Source organism: Marmota monax, unplaced genomic scaffold, assembly GCF_021218885.2.
Source record: "Marmota monax isolate L192 unplaced genomic scaffold, Marmota_monax_Labrador192_F-V1.1 WCK01_AAM20220418_F8-fsc00041, whole genome shotgun sequence".
NCBI lineage: Eukaryota > Metazoa > Chordata > Mammalia > Rodentia > Sciuridae > Marmota > Marmota monax.
Window position 1 is genome coordinate 7,905,444 of NW_026695238.1, and position 13,522 is coordinate 7,918,965.

At 42.7% G+C, this 13,522-nt stretch overlaps 1 protein-coding gene across 1 annotated transcript in view; it reads right to left on the reverse strand.

Annotated features, from left to right (window-relative positions):
• Positions 1 to 491: 491 nt before the first annotated feature.
• Positions 492 to 13,522, reverse strand: part of Serpine2 (serpin family E member 2) — a 59,473-nt gene continuing 46,442 nt past the window's right edge. The window contains exons 5-9 of the mRNA XM_046440001.2: positions 7,533 to 7,731; positions 5,359 to 5,459; positions 4,263 to 4,349; positions 1,933 to 2,016; positions 492 to 1,303 (exon numbers count right to left, since the gene is read on the reverse strand). Of these exons, the coding sequence (XP_046295957.1) occupies positions 1,266 to 1,303; positions 1,933 to 2,016; positions 4,263 to 4,349; positions 5,359 to 5,459; positions 7,533 to 7,731 (509 nt within the window). The 3' untranslated portion in view covers positions 492 to 1,265. The remainder of the gene's footprint in view (positions 1,304 to 1,932; positions 2,017 to 4,262; positions 4,350 to 5,358; positions 5,460 to 7,532; positions 7,732 to 13,522) is intronic.

Below are 13,522 nucleotides of genomic sequence, written 5' to 3' on the forward strand. Positions count from 1 at the left end.
GAATAATATTTGTAAGTTTTGATAAGAAATGTTTAAAGCCATTTTGACTGAGATATGACTACACAAATCTTTAGGAAATTCATAAAAATGCCCACACAAATGGTAACAATTTTGACGTTTGAGTTAAACTTGGAAAAATCATCTCCAAAAAAACAAACAAAAATTATCATTTCAAAAAGCACACACTGCAGCTTATCACCCAAAACAAAGCATTCATTGTTGCCTCAGATTTCCAAAAGATATTAGTCCCCAGCAGTCTCTTTCTACCCTCTACAAAATCCCTGCCTTTGCTGAGGATGCTCGGCCAGAGCCCGAACACGCTGCATGGTTAAGCTCAGAACTGGGATTATCCAAAGGTGACTCTAGTGATCTAGTGCCGAAGCAAGAACAGTGTTTCTTCTCAGGTTTAGAAGAAAAAGAAAAAAAGTCCAGGGGCTCCGAATCTCCTGTTGTCTGCCTAATGCAAAGGCTTAGAAGAAGAAGCTGATGTGTGTTTTTAAATGTGGTTTATTTTGCCGTATTTTCAAATAGCAAAGAAATGTCGATTTTTTTAACTACCCATAACACTTTATTTCTACTTTGTACAAAATACAAAAATGCAAATCTCAAGAGTACAGACCGTGGGGACAGGCACACTGCATGACAGCAACCTTGCTGAGCAAGACATTAGTTTTTAAACTTTAGTGAATACATGCATTATATAAAACAATAACAGCAACGACAACAAAAACACACAGAAGGCTAGAGATTCTGCTATTTCCACCCCCAAAATAATGCTTGCTATCAAGACTTTGGATGGAGGTGGGCTAAAAAGAATTAAAGAGGCAAATAATATTTTTTCCATAAAAAAGTAAAAGCTACCATAAAATCTTCTTTTTTTTTCTTCTGTCACACTGATTAAATTTCTCCTGAAAAGTCACACATAAACAAAACAAAACAAAACACCTTAAACCAGACAGACAGCAAATACTCAAGAGGGTTGTTAGCCTAGATAACCAATCAGTAGTTTAAAGAATCTTCCAGACGTTTCGAAGCCTTTCTATTCATTCCTCAGTACAGTGTTGTAGCCATCCTGCCCTTTCATCTCCACAACACCTCCCAAAACAGAAATGCTTGTTTGCATCATGGAGTCTGTGGCTAAGAACTAGTTTTGAAAAAGAAAGCAATGTACAAAAATATTCAACAGAACTATGACAACGTAGGAAAGGAGTCTTTTCTTCATAGCAAAGTAGTCTTTGCTCGCCTGGTTTCTTTTGCATTATTCTTCAGGGTTTGTTTATCTGTCCCATGAATAAGATAGCACCTAGGGAATTGAAAAGAAACAATAGACGAGTCTTATTTAAAAGAACAATCCTTAAAGTAGGACAGGATGCTGAAGATGCAGAGGGAAAAGGAAATACTTTGTTATTAAAATAACAGTACAATGTATTAGTGCCTGCTCTCTACTCTCCCCAAAGATGATCTCATACTTCATAATGGACTATGGAAAACGCTAAAGGCCAGAGTCAGGTTTGAACCCATGACTTGTGGGGCTAAGAGCTACTGGATGAACAATTCCCAGGTCATAACAGCAGGGCAGGCTTAAAGATCGAAAACACAAAGGTTCTGGCAAAATTTAGCTAATGCATTTATAAAAATATAGAAAAAAATCACTAGATGTCAAAAATGTCCCAATGGGATGTGGAGCCTCTTTGTAGGTCACACATCACCACAATAATCACTGCACCCAAACCTAAAATCCTGTGGGTATTTTAAGAACTCTGCCATACTCTGCAACCATGGCCTTGACTTTCCTACCTCGTTAATGTAGGTGGTTCTATTATTCCAAGTATTTGTGGTTGTGACACAGGAGAAACAGATGAAGGGCAATACTGCTGGACACAGCTATGGCTGAATTCGAACAGAGAACAATGGAAGAGGAGGCTCATTTACCTGTAGGATTATGTCGGATGAAAAACAGGAAAGGTCTGTCTACTATGAACCAGGGAGGCGATGACCTTGCAATCAGGATAGCAGCTATGGGAAGAAAAAGGAAATGGGTTATCAGCAGGAGGCCACAAGGCAGAGGGCTCAATGGACCCTCAGACACTGGGGTCTGAAGACACACTCATCTCCTACCCCACAGGCTGGCCGTGTTGTCACCACCTCAACGGTCACCATTTATTGAACGTCTACCCTGGGTCAGGCCCTTTACATTCACCGTCTCATTTGTTCTATAAAAGCATCCTCTTCTCTAATAAACCATCCTTACTCCTCATGGAGTTTACGAAAATTTAATGACATAAAACACAACAGCTCTTAGGACACTGACGGCCACTACATGAATACCATTCACTGTTACTATTAGTTACTTTTTATTTATACCACCTGCCACGCTGCTGGCGCCCCCTGGGCCTTTTTAACCTAGTTACCTCTCTTCTGTACATGAAGGCCCAGCTCAACTCTCAACAGTTTTGTCTGTTGGCCCCTCATTTAGGTTTCCTCGCCTCAGGAATACAGGCCACCCATCTAGACCTCCTACCTCACACTGCTGCTCAACTCCTTAGGTGAACATCTGACTTCAGGCTCACAGCTCTCAGACCTGCTTATTCTGCCATGTTCACTACTGGTGGCTCTCACATTGCAAGCCTGTGACAAGGCCACGGGGAGGGTTGATTGAGGCAGAACCACCCCACGCCTGCTGCAATGACTCAGTCCCCTTCCTTGGACTCCCGGAAGCACTGATGGCTTTGCCTTAATGTTATAAAGGACACCTATAGTTATTCTGGGGCAAACCATTCCACCCATGGTTATGAAAATTAATAGTTAGCAGTTGTTATGGACTGAATTGTGTCCTATTCAAATTCACACATGGAAGCCCCAACCCCCCTCCCCCCCGTGACTGTATTTGGAGACAGGGTCTTAAAGGAGATAATTAAGGACAAGCAGAGATCATAAGGGTCAGGCCCTAATTCAACAAGAATGGTATCCCTTCTAGAAAGGCGAGCGGGCCATGTTTGTGTGCATACAGAGAAGACCAGGTAAGCATGGTGACGAGGCACCATCCATAGGCCAAGGAGAGAGGCTCTGGGAGAAGCCCAACCTGCTAACACCTTGCTCCTGGACTTCCACCCTTCGGAGCTGTGAGAAAATAAATTTCTGTAGTATAAGCCCCTAGCTTGAGGCATTTGTTAGGGTAGCCTGGGCTGCCTGGTACAGCAGGATCTGGGAGGTGACACAGGGCCCCTTAGTTGGCTTAATACCCTGCTGTTGCAGTCTTGAAATTCTTAAGACAGTTTGAAAAAGGGGCTCCATATTTTCATTTTTCCCAGGGTCCCACAAATTGCATAATTGGTCCCAATAGTTACACTAGTTGGCAAAATTGGTAATAATTTTGGTGAAATTTAGATATCACAATCACCTAGAAAAGACAAAGATCATCTTAAAAATCTCAAGCTTCTTATTCAAGGTCTTCATTTGAAATGTTATTTTAAAGGAATAAAAAAAAAAGTGTTTGAAAAAGGCAATTTATACTCTATTGTGAGTATAAATGGTACCAGAAATATTCAGCCAGCATCAAGTGTAGCTCACTTTATGAGCTCACAGGTTTTGGCCAGATTTCTTTATCCAGTCTCATATGGACAACTGCAGGGGTGGAGGGTCAAGACTGTTCAGTCTTTTTCTGCATTACGTAAGCCACCGAGCAGAGCAGATGAGGGTGCTCTACTTATCAAGAAGGCTGCACAGCAATCCTGATGCCCTTCAACAGATGCTCTCTGACTGTCCTGGGGGAAGCTTACAGCATATTTTCCTACATGTACTTGCTGTTATTTATGTCTCAATCTGAAGACTGATCTTCTCAGCCAATAAGAAGCCAGAGTGTGCTTTATCCTCCTGAGACTGTCCTCAGGCCAAGTCTACAGGGCCAAATCCTACAAGAAGCTGTGGGGACATGGTCATGACCGTTCACTTGCATCGTCTACGGCTGCCTTCATGCTACACTGGCAGACTCCAGAGTTGTGATGGGGACTGTGTGGCTCACAGAGCGGAATGCATAATATGTCCTATCTGGCTCTTCACAGAGCTTGATGACGCCCATCCTAGAGGGATGCCTCTCACTTCAGTGAAACACCGGTCTGTCCATCCGGATTCCTGTCTCTGCAGGTCGCCCCGCCCCAGGCCCAGCTGGACAGATGGCTGCCTAGGAGACTGCTGAGGTGAGGCCTGTGCGGGGCCTCTGCTTCCCTCCTGGGACCGGCCCTCTCGGGGCACCCAGCACTCACTTGTGGTTGCCGAAGCTTTGGTTCCATCTTCACTGACTTCAATTTTTGCTTTTTGTAAGACGTGGGAGACGTAAAGTTTCTCTGACCCTGTTTCCAGAAAATAAAATGGAATCAGCAACTGTTTGATATGCAGGCCATCTATTTCATGGGAGAAGTAACCTCAGAGTCATGGCAAATTCCAGTTCTTAAAAACTGTCAGCAGTGACCTCAGGCAGTGCCAGAGACTGAGGGACTATAAGTGGCTGTGACTTGTCCTGAATTTCAATCTCTGGTGAGGGAACAATGCACTTTGCGAAGAGAGGCCCAGCCCCCAAGTGTTTTAGAGCCTCTAGTCTATTCAACTCCAATCACAAAGAATTTTATTAAAAAAATGAAAACAACAGGGCTTTAAAAACGAAGCCTAGTAAGAAGCAAGACAATATTTTATCAGCATGTCATACCCAGAAAGAATTTCAGGTGGTATTTACAGATGGGGAAACTGAGGCCCAGAGTGCTTCACCAGGGGAGTTCCACGGTCTCCAGAACAGGTACACGGTGCTCAGTGGCCTGCAGCTGGGGTTGGTAACAAACTGATTTCTCACCAGTCAAGGGGAAAAATACCTAACCTGGCATACAGATAATGTTTCAGCCAAGGCTTTTCTTTGGAAGGGTTGCTATGTTCTAAATTTTAAAAGCAGAGAATGAACCATTCAAGCTCTAGAAAAAGTTACACACACTGGCAAATGAACCAAGCATGGGCTTAGCTGCTGTGGCAAAGTCAAGACCCATTTGAATTTATGTTATTAAAGATTAATGGGCAATAAAAGGCCAAAATACCTAATTAATATCTAATCAGAAGCCATATTTTTGGGTAATAGAGGCAATGCACAAAGTGCTTCTCGGCTGTATAGAGACTGGAACTTGCCATGCACACGTGAAATGAGGGGACAAACGACACGCACCCATTTAAGTGATGAAGGTAAATAGCGTGATTTGGTGATATCAAAACAGTTTTAAGGCAACACATTTCCAATTCTAGACTGCTTCTCTCTGAACAGATCAAACCCAGTCTGTAACGTTTTATTCAATTTAAGAGTAAATTCTCAATTGTACGTACTTGTTATTTTTGCAAAATTTGACTTTGATGGATCAAACATGTCAGTAACGCCCAGAACTTTCAGTGGTTCCTTCAACTCCGTTTGTGCCATAGCTGTGAACCTACGTGAAAGCAGAAAGCAGGGGAGGGAAATCACAAGGCTTTAAATGGCACAGAATGATGGAATTGGTACACATTTATAAACCAGATTCTATTGACCGGTTGTGGTCCTGGGGATTGAACCGAGGGTCTCTCCCACTGAACTACAGCCCAGACTGTTTTATTTTGAGACAGAGTCTCCCTAAGTTGCCCAGGTTGGCCTCAAACTTGTAATCCTCCTGCCTCGGCCTCCCAAGTTGCTGGGATTACAGGCGTGTGTCACTGTGCCTGGTGTCTCTTAAAGTAGGATCTAAACACCAGTCTGAACTGTATCTTAACTTTTAATTCTAAATTTAAATACCAGGTGAGTATTGAAATTTAGCTCCTCTTTCACTCAGCTGACAAGTGAGCAGGACACACGAACAGCAAGTGTGGGTGACTCGCCCTCATGTGCAGCAGGCTCCCTGCTGACACTCAGGAAGCCCTTTCTCTTAAACCAAGGCAAGGGTTCAGCTGGATGACAAGTCTCTGGTACTCTAGATTTTCTACAGTTCTTCCCCACATCCAACTAAAGAGCCACACCCTGGCGCTGTAGGTACCACCTTCCTTACTGGGACTGGAGATGATCAAGAGAGGAGACAGATTCCCGATAAGACATGCTGGGATTCTGAAAACATCTCACTGTGGAAACGGGAGTAAGCATTAGGAGTAGGTGGCATCATACTGTATTTGGGTGTGAGTTTCCTGGATACTTGTGGCCAGTCTGGCTTGGGGACCGTGCACATGTGAATGCCAGCTATTAAACCCATCATAGGAATGCTTTCCCACACCTCATCTCACCCTGAAAGAGCAGCAAGGGAAAGTGAGCAGATTCCCAACACAGATGGGCATGAAGGCAGCTCTAAGGCTCACAATGCCACCATCGGATTCACTTGTATCAAGCTCTGCCTACTTGGAGGCTTATTTTGCAAAAGTAACAACAACAAAAAATTTGGGGAGGAATTCTAATAACTACTGTAAATTTATTACTCCTATTACTTAGCTGGTAACAGAAGAATCAAAAGCTGCTACTCTCCACTACCACCAAGGACTGGGTAGTCAGACACTCTGGATAGTGGGAGAATGATAATGTCGAAAACCTCATGGGAAGGACAGACATTCAACCCCTCCTTCACAGGTATGGACAAGGCATTGTCTGAACTGTCAGAAATTAGGATTCATATAGAATTTGGGATCACTTTTCCCCTCAAGTCACAAAGCTCAAATCCCATATATATTTTACTTTTAAGGTATAAGAGAAAAATTGCCTTAATGCTAATATAAGAATTCTGCCTGTGTAGATTCTAAAACATTTTATTTACCAGCTAGTGTGTGGGCTGTGGTCATTAGTAACTTCTAGTTAAAACTTAAGAAACAACTAAAATGATGCTCCTTATCAAAATCCATGGAACTCTCTTAATTGATTAAGTTCTAAGTCTTCAATTTTGTGACTATTTCAACAAAGTTGACACAGGTGCATTAAGATAGCTGTAAATCATAATCGAGAGCCTTCATACAGCCTTTGTATTTTCATACCTACATTTTCTCAATGCTCTAATAATTAGCCTATTACTCTTCCCAAAAGAATAGAACCCTAAAAACATATTTACTACAAAAGTTGCATAAATGGTATTATTTATTGCTCTAAGTTTTTATAGATGTCTCATACCTGGGATGATGGGGCTTAATAGGTTAAATGTCATTGTATTTTCATCTATATTATGATAATATGCATATGTTTCTCAATTTTTTTTCCAACCAAATGAAACATGAAAAGTTGTTACAGAGTCATGAAGAACTTGTGCTCCTGTGGAGGAGGTTCGGAGACCAAGGCTGCCATCTCTCCTTTCTTATTATCATTATCCTACCACACAAGAAGCACCAAAATTGAAAGAAAGCTTCCAGAAAAGCTCGGCCTTGTATTCCCACCATGCTGTTTCTGCAAAATGAAACAGGCTCCATGATGTGCCATATTTTAGCCTCATGCTGTCTGGTATCTGACGTAATAGGTACTGACGGGACAATCCCAGGTTTTCCTGTAGGGAAGGGCCACTTACTTGGGCAGGACCACCTGGACCCTCTTGGGCACCATCATGCTCATCCAGCTGTTTACGGTCTTGGTGCTGATGTGGGGGATGATGGCCGACAGTGGGGTGGAACTCTCAGTTGGCAGGGCAATCAGCATGCTGATGCTTTCCCCGTGGTAGGGCAGTTCTATGAAGTTGTACCATAAGTCACCAGGGGTGCTTGTAGACCCTAAAGAAATCAGAGGCAGGTTCAGTGTATCTTCAATGACTTCTGAAGGGGCATGAGTGATTGCTGGTCACCAGGGGAGCCCTGGAGGGAAGATAGCAATTCCCCTGGAGAACCTCCCTTTACCAGAAGTAGCTTCCCCAGAAGGACAAAGATAAGGTCAATGATTTCTTCCTTCCCTGGTGCAGAATCCTTTTTTCAGTCTAGACAGAACGCCTTTGGGCACCACTGACCTTACTTCAATTCTGTTGAGTAGACTTTAACTAGATCATTAGGCACTCAGAATACAGTGCTTTACAAGAAGTTGACCTTTACATGAATAAAAGAAGGGATCTGTCTACCTTAGAATCATTTTTTTTCATTCAGTTTTTTTAAACATAAATTGCATTGTGTATAATTAAGGTATACAACATGATGTTATGGGATACATATGGAGGGCAAAATAATTACAATAGTGAGACAAATGAACATAGCATCTCACATTTGCTTTTTTTTTTTTTTTAAAGAGAGAGGAGGTATTATGCATTTTTGTGACAAGAACAGCTAAAATCTATTCATTTAGCAGGAATCCCATATACGTACAATTGTATTATCTGTGCTCCTTACTTTGGGTAAATGTTTATATGTGTATGAAAAGAATAGAGAGGAGAAACAGCTTCTATCGTTTAGGGCCCACTCTGCCTGGCCCACACCGACCACTTGGACAGACATAGAGCCTGGAACCTCCAGGAGGTGGACACAGCTGGCCCTATTTTACTGGAGGAGGTCACAATGAGAGAAGTTTAACAGTCTGCCTTATTTCGCTATCATGACTCCCTTCTCACTACGCACCTCTCCAGGAACTACCACCAGGGTTTTTAGATATTTTAGGGTACTTACACCTCCTAAGAAAATATCAAGAATGATTTAAACCAACATTTCTCAAAATATTGTCTAGAGCATACACTATCTGCAAGCTGCTCTATAGACACATTGATATTCCACATTGTAGTAAGTTTGGGAAGTACACAAGCAAGTCTTCTTATATATGCAGAATCTATACCAGTACTGAGAAGGCTGAGGCACTTCACAGCTGAGAAAAGCATTTAACCCTATCTATCCCCATATTTCCCAGGCTAATTTGACCCTAGGACCTCTTAATTCCAAGTAAAATGTTAAAAATATTTAGCAAGTGATATGGTTTCACTGTTTCCCCTGAAAGTCACAGGTTAGAAACTTAATCTGCAAATTCGTATGTATATGGTATTAGGAGGAGGGGCCTTAGGGAGGTAATTGGGACCAGATGAGCTCCAGTGAGTGGGGTCCCCATACTGGTATAAAGGCTTTATAAGAAGCCATAAGAAAAGGAAAAGTGTCCTGAGCTAGCATGCTTGCTTGTCTCACCCTGTGATGCCTGTCGCCATGTTATGATGCAGCAAGAAGGCCCTCACCAGATTCTGACAGATGCCAGCACCATGCTGCTGGACTTTCCAGCTTGCAGAACATCAAGCCAAACAAACCTCTATTCTTCATCAATTACCCAGTCTTAGATAATTTGTTATAGCAACAATAAGAACAAAAGGCTAAGATGGCTACTAAGCAGCAAAACTGGGCATGGTGGAAAAGAGCCACACCATTCTGTGATCTTGGAGTTGCAGAAGTTCCAAACAGGCAATTATTTATTTAGACATAGTGATTACTCTCTAAATCAGGTACCACCTCCTTCGGGACATATGAGACCGTATTAAATTGTATTTATTATCTAATTTATTTTTTAGCCAGTTATGTAAAATAAACTTACATGCTATTTTTTCCTCCTCTGATTTTTGCCATTAAGCCTTTAAATTCTAAACTAATTGTAATGCATCCATTTAGGAGTCAGAATTGAATGTGCTATGGGTATGAATATCAATAGAAAGTCTGTGTGTTTCAAGCCTCTCCACAAAATATGAAAAGTGCTCTTAGCATTCTGTGCTAAAACTGCATTGTTAAATACATGTGTACAATTTAAAAAAAAAAAAAAGAAAACATAATCACAGAGGATGCCAGCTTGCCACCCAGCTCATGGCAAGAGGCCCAGGAAGGCTACTAACCAACCCTTGGAGAAAGTTTTCCATAGAGCATGCCAGAGAATTCAATTAAATATTTAAATCAGTCATGTATTGAAAAGGGTTACACAAACTTAACTACATGAATGGGACACTAGTGTTCCCAGATTTATGGTGGATTTCTGAAGTGTTTCATTAAGCACATCAAGCTTTTAAGAACTCTGGTCTTGGTGCCGTTATCGGGACTGCCTCCTTGTGTACAGAATGGAGATGTCAGGATGCTACAGTCTGTGCCTCCCAAAGGGCATGGCTATTAAATAAGAAAACAGCTGAGGCCCTGGGCAGGCCTGGCCCAGGGTCTGTGCCCAGTGAATTTTGGCTCCTGCTCTTCCAAATGATCTTGAGGGACAACACAATTATGAAAGAATAAAAAGGTGGGTTTTCCTTCACTAGTTTCTCTGGACTTTCCTCTGGAGAAGCCCCCTGCCATCAATGCACTGGAGATGGGGAACTTCAGCACCCAGGTCTGAGAGGGACCAGTCCAGGGAGAGAGAAAAAGGCACAAGGAGAGAAAGAGAGTGATCTTTGTTACAGAACAAATGCTTTTAGCCATAAAATATGATAAAACAGTGAAGGTACTAGAATATTGATGCTCTAAGGTGATATTACAGCTGCTCCTCTGGGAAGAAGACGTGGGCCGTCAGCAGGGTTGCCTGGTCTCTCCTGGTCCCACGTGCTGCATAGCCTGGGGGCCATCCAGGAACCCAGCACCACCCGCCTCAGCTCAGGATGCTGTCAAGTCACCCCAGCCTGGCTACCTGAGATCAAAGTTAGCACTCTTCATCTTCATTTTCAGTCTGTGCAATAAAATGGTCTCAATAGAAACTGCAAAGTCAAGAAAAATGAGGGAAAAAAAAAAAAAAAAGATCACCTCCTAACAAATCTCTTAATCCTAGAAGAAAACTTCAGTCCTATTTTGGCAGAGCTAATTTTCAGAAATTGTGAAATCTAATAAGTAGTTAATAAATTATTGTTCCAGGGCATAACATAAGGACTTGGAGGCATTAATTGTTTTTAGAAATATTTACTGCTCTGCTAAGAAGGATGGAGGCTATGAATAATGAAAGAGCATGGCGTACCTGAGGTGGGGAGATGGCACTCCTGTCCACAGACTAAGCCATCCTTGACTGGCTGCCACCACTGATTATCAATACTGATAACTGTTTTGCACCCAGCGCTCACATCTGCGTGACGAATGACCTCCTCCAGGTTCTACTTCTGCTTCTGACCACAGTATCTGACCAACATCAGATGCTCCACCCACATCCATGCTTGGCTTCAGGTGGCAGCTTGAGGAGTTGAGAGAGAAATCAATACCTCCCCTCTCCTGTCTGGTCACCACAGCAGCCTTTACAGCAGATCCTGGAACCCAAATTCAGGACTCCCTCCACAGCATACCAGCTCTGAGACTTTGGCAAGATCCTTAGCTCCAGTCTTAGTTTATTTATCTGTAAAATGCTGTGATAATGCCTTACATGAAAATGGAATGAGATAATACATACAGAGTACTCAGCACAGGCTGGCACATGGCCAAAACTTCCAGGAGAAGTTTGCTCACTTCTTCGATGTTAGGTCACTGCTTATTCTGACCACAGAATCAATGCACAGAGGGTTATCACACCTGCTACCCTGGAACTCGACTCCCGAGCAGGAAGGTGGCTGGGAGCTGGGATCAGGGCGTGGAGCTGCTTGTGGTCCCAGAGCTTCTTCCTCTAAAGTGCCCACTCCTGCTCCCTGCGCCTCAACACTTGGTAACTACACCAGGGGTTCTTCAATGACAATGTCTGCAGTGTATACAATGGGAAGCAGGTTCACTCACTCTGAAAAGAACAGACAAGCCTTTTCTTTTAGATGAATGGTGATCAACCAAACTTTTTATGGGAAACATAATAAGTAAACTAGTCAAGTACTGCAAGTATGTGGAGATTTGGGAATTCCAGTTCTCCTGGAAAGCCCTCTATAATACTCTTATTCCCACTTTAAGTCCTACAAGGGAAGACATGACTAAACTCATTGAAATGTTAAGAACTCTTCTCAGCCTTAAAATCAAAGAGACTATTTTAAATATTCAGTACCAGGAAAGCTTTATAAATGAAAGTCCCTCTAATTTCCTTATACCAAAAGTAACTATGGATTTCCTGAGCTCTTGAAAAACTTTGGTAGAAATGAAATTAAAACCAAAACAAAAAAATAGATTGACTACATATAGCTATGGACATTATGGACTGGAGTCCAAGAGGAGTTTGGAGAAATGACGGGGTGGGGGAGGGGAGTGTGTGCGCTTCAGCAACTGGGTAAGCACTGGAGCCATTTGCTGCTGAGGAACCTCAGAGGGAAACCAGATGGGCAAGAAGGGGAATATCATCAGTAGGGGCCAAGTAGAGAAGTAAGATGTCAGACAGGTGTGAGCTGCAAACCTGGAAGAGAAAGACAAGCTGCAAATGAAAAGTCTGATTTTTTTTTTTTTTTTGTGGTCTTTTACAGAATAAAGTTCCTAGTATCTAAATCATAACCATAAAGACAAAAAAGTAACAACTTTGACTCAGCAATCTGCATTCAAGCAAACTGCCTTTAGAAGTACTGATGTAAGTATCTAGAAACTGATGCATAAGAATATTTATTGCAGTGCTGTTCATTATAGGAAAAAAGTAAATGGCCATCCATAGGACATTAAGGCAAGCTGATGATGGAATACTACCCAGCTGGTAAAATCACCAAAAGCCTCAAGAAAAAGTTTTCCATAATATTCTTGCTAAGGAAAAAATCAGATTATGGAATAGAAATTACATTTTAATCCTATATATGCACAAAAGCTTCATAAATACTTTATATATCTATAGAAAAAAATATCAAATGATATACCTAGCATTAGTAGGGGTCATATCCTAGGAAATGTGACTATAGGGGAATTTTTCCTTTCTGCTTTCCATACTGTTTATTTGATCTTGCAGTGAGTGTGAAATACACTTCTACTGAAAAAGATTTTAAAGTTTCCATTTTCTAAATATCCTTGAAGTGCTTACACTTTATGGGGCGTTAAGTCAGAAGGATTTCTCTCCTCTTTAATTTTGTACCCTCTCTCCTTAATGTTAGCCAGTGAATCTTCTCAGATGTCCTGATGACAATGGAAGGAAGGAACTTAAGGTAAACTGGATGGCCAAGCTTCAGCAAAGTGATCAAGGACAGCAAGGATTGGCTGAGGTCCAGGAACACCTGGCAGGTGGCACCGCAGTCCTTGTGAGCATGGGACCAGAGCCCACTGCTGACGCTGGCAGAGGGGCTGGCGTGAGTGGCCTGCCGTCGAGGAACCACAGGCTGCATGGGCACACCACAGCCTCTGTGCTCCGCCTGCCCGGTCAGGACAAGCCTGCCTGCCTGTCATGGCGAAAGTCCCTCTGGTGGCAGGGCGAGAGCCAGGCCACACAGGACACCCTGGTGCCCTGCAGCATGGCCCATGAAAGCAACTGGGTCTAGTTCCACACTACTCAGTAAACTCCCAACGGCACAGAGAGGCTGGGGAGGAGGACACGGGAGGCGCTTTCCTGTGTGTGTGTGTGTGTGTGTGTGTGTGTGTGTGTGTGTGTGTGAGAGAGCATGGAGGAGAGGCCCAGACTCAGTTCTGGCTCAGAGCAGACCAGTCAGGGACAGGAAACAGAAAGACACCAGACAGGGTCATTTCAGCAGACTTTAAAGACAGCATTACTTAC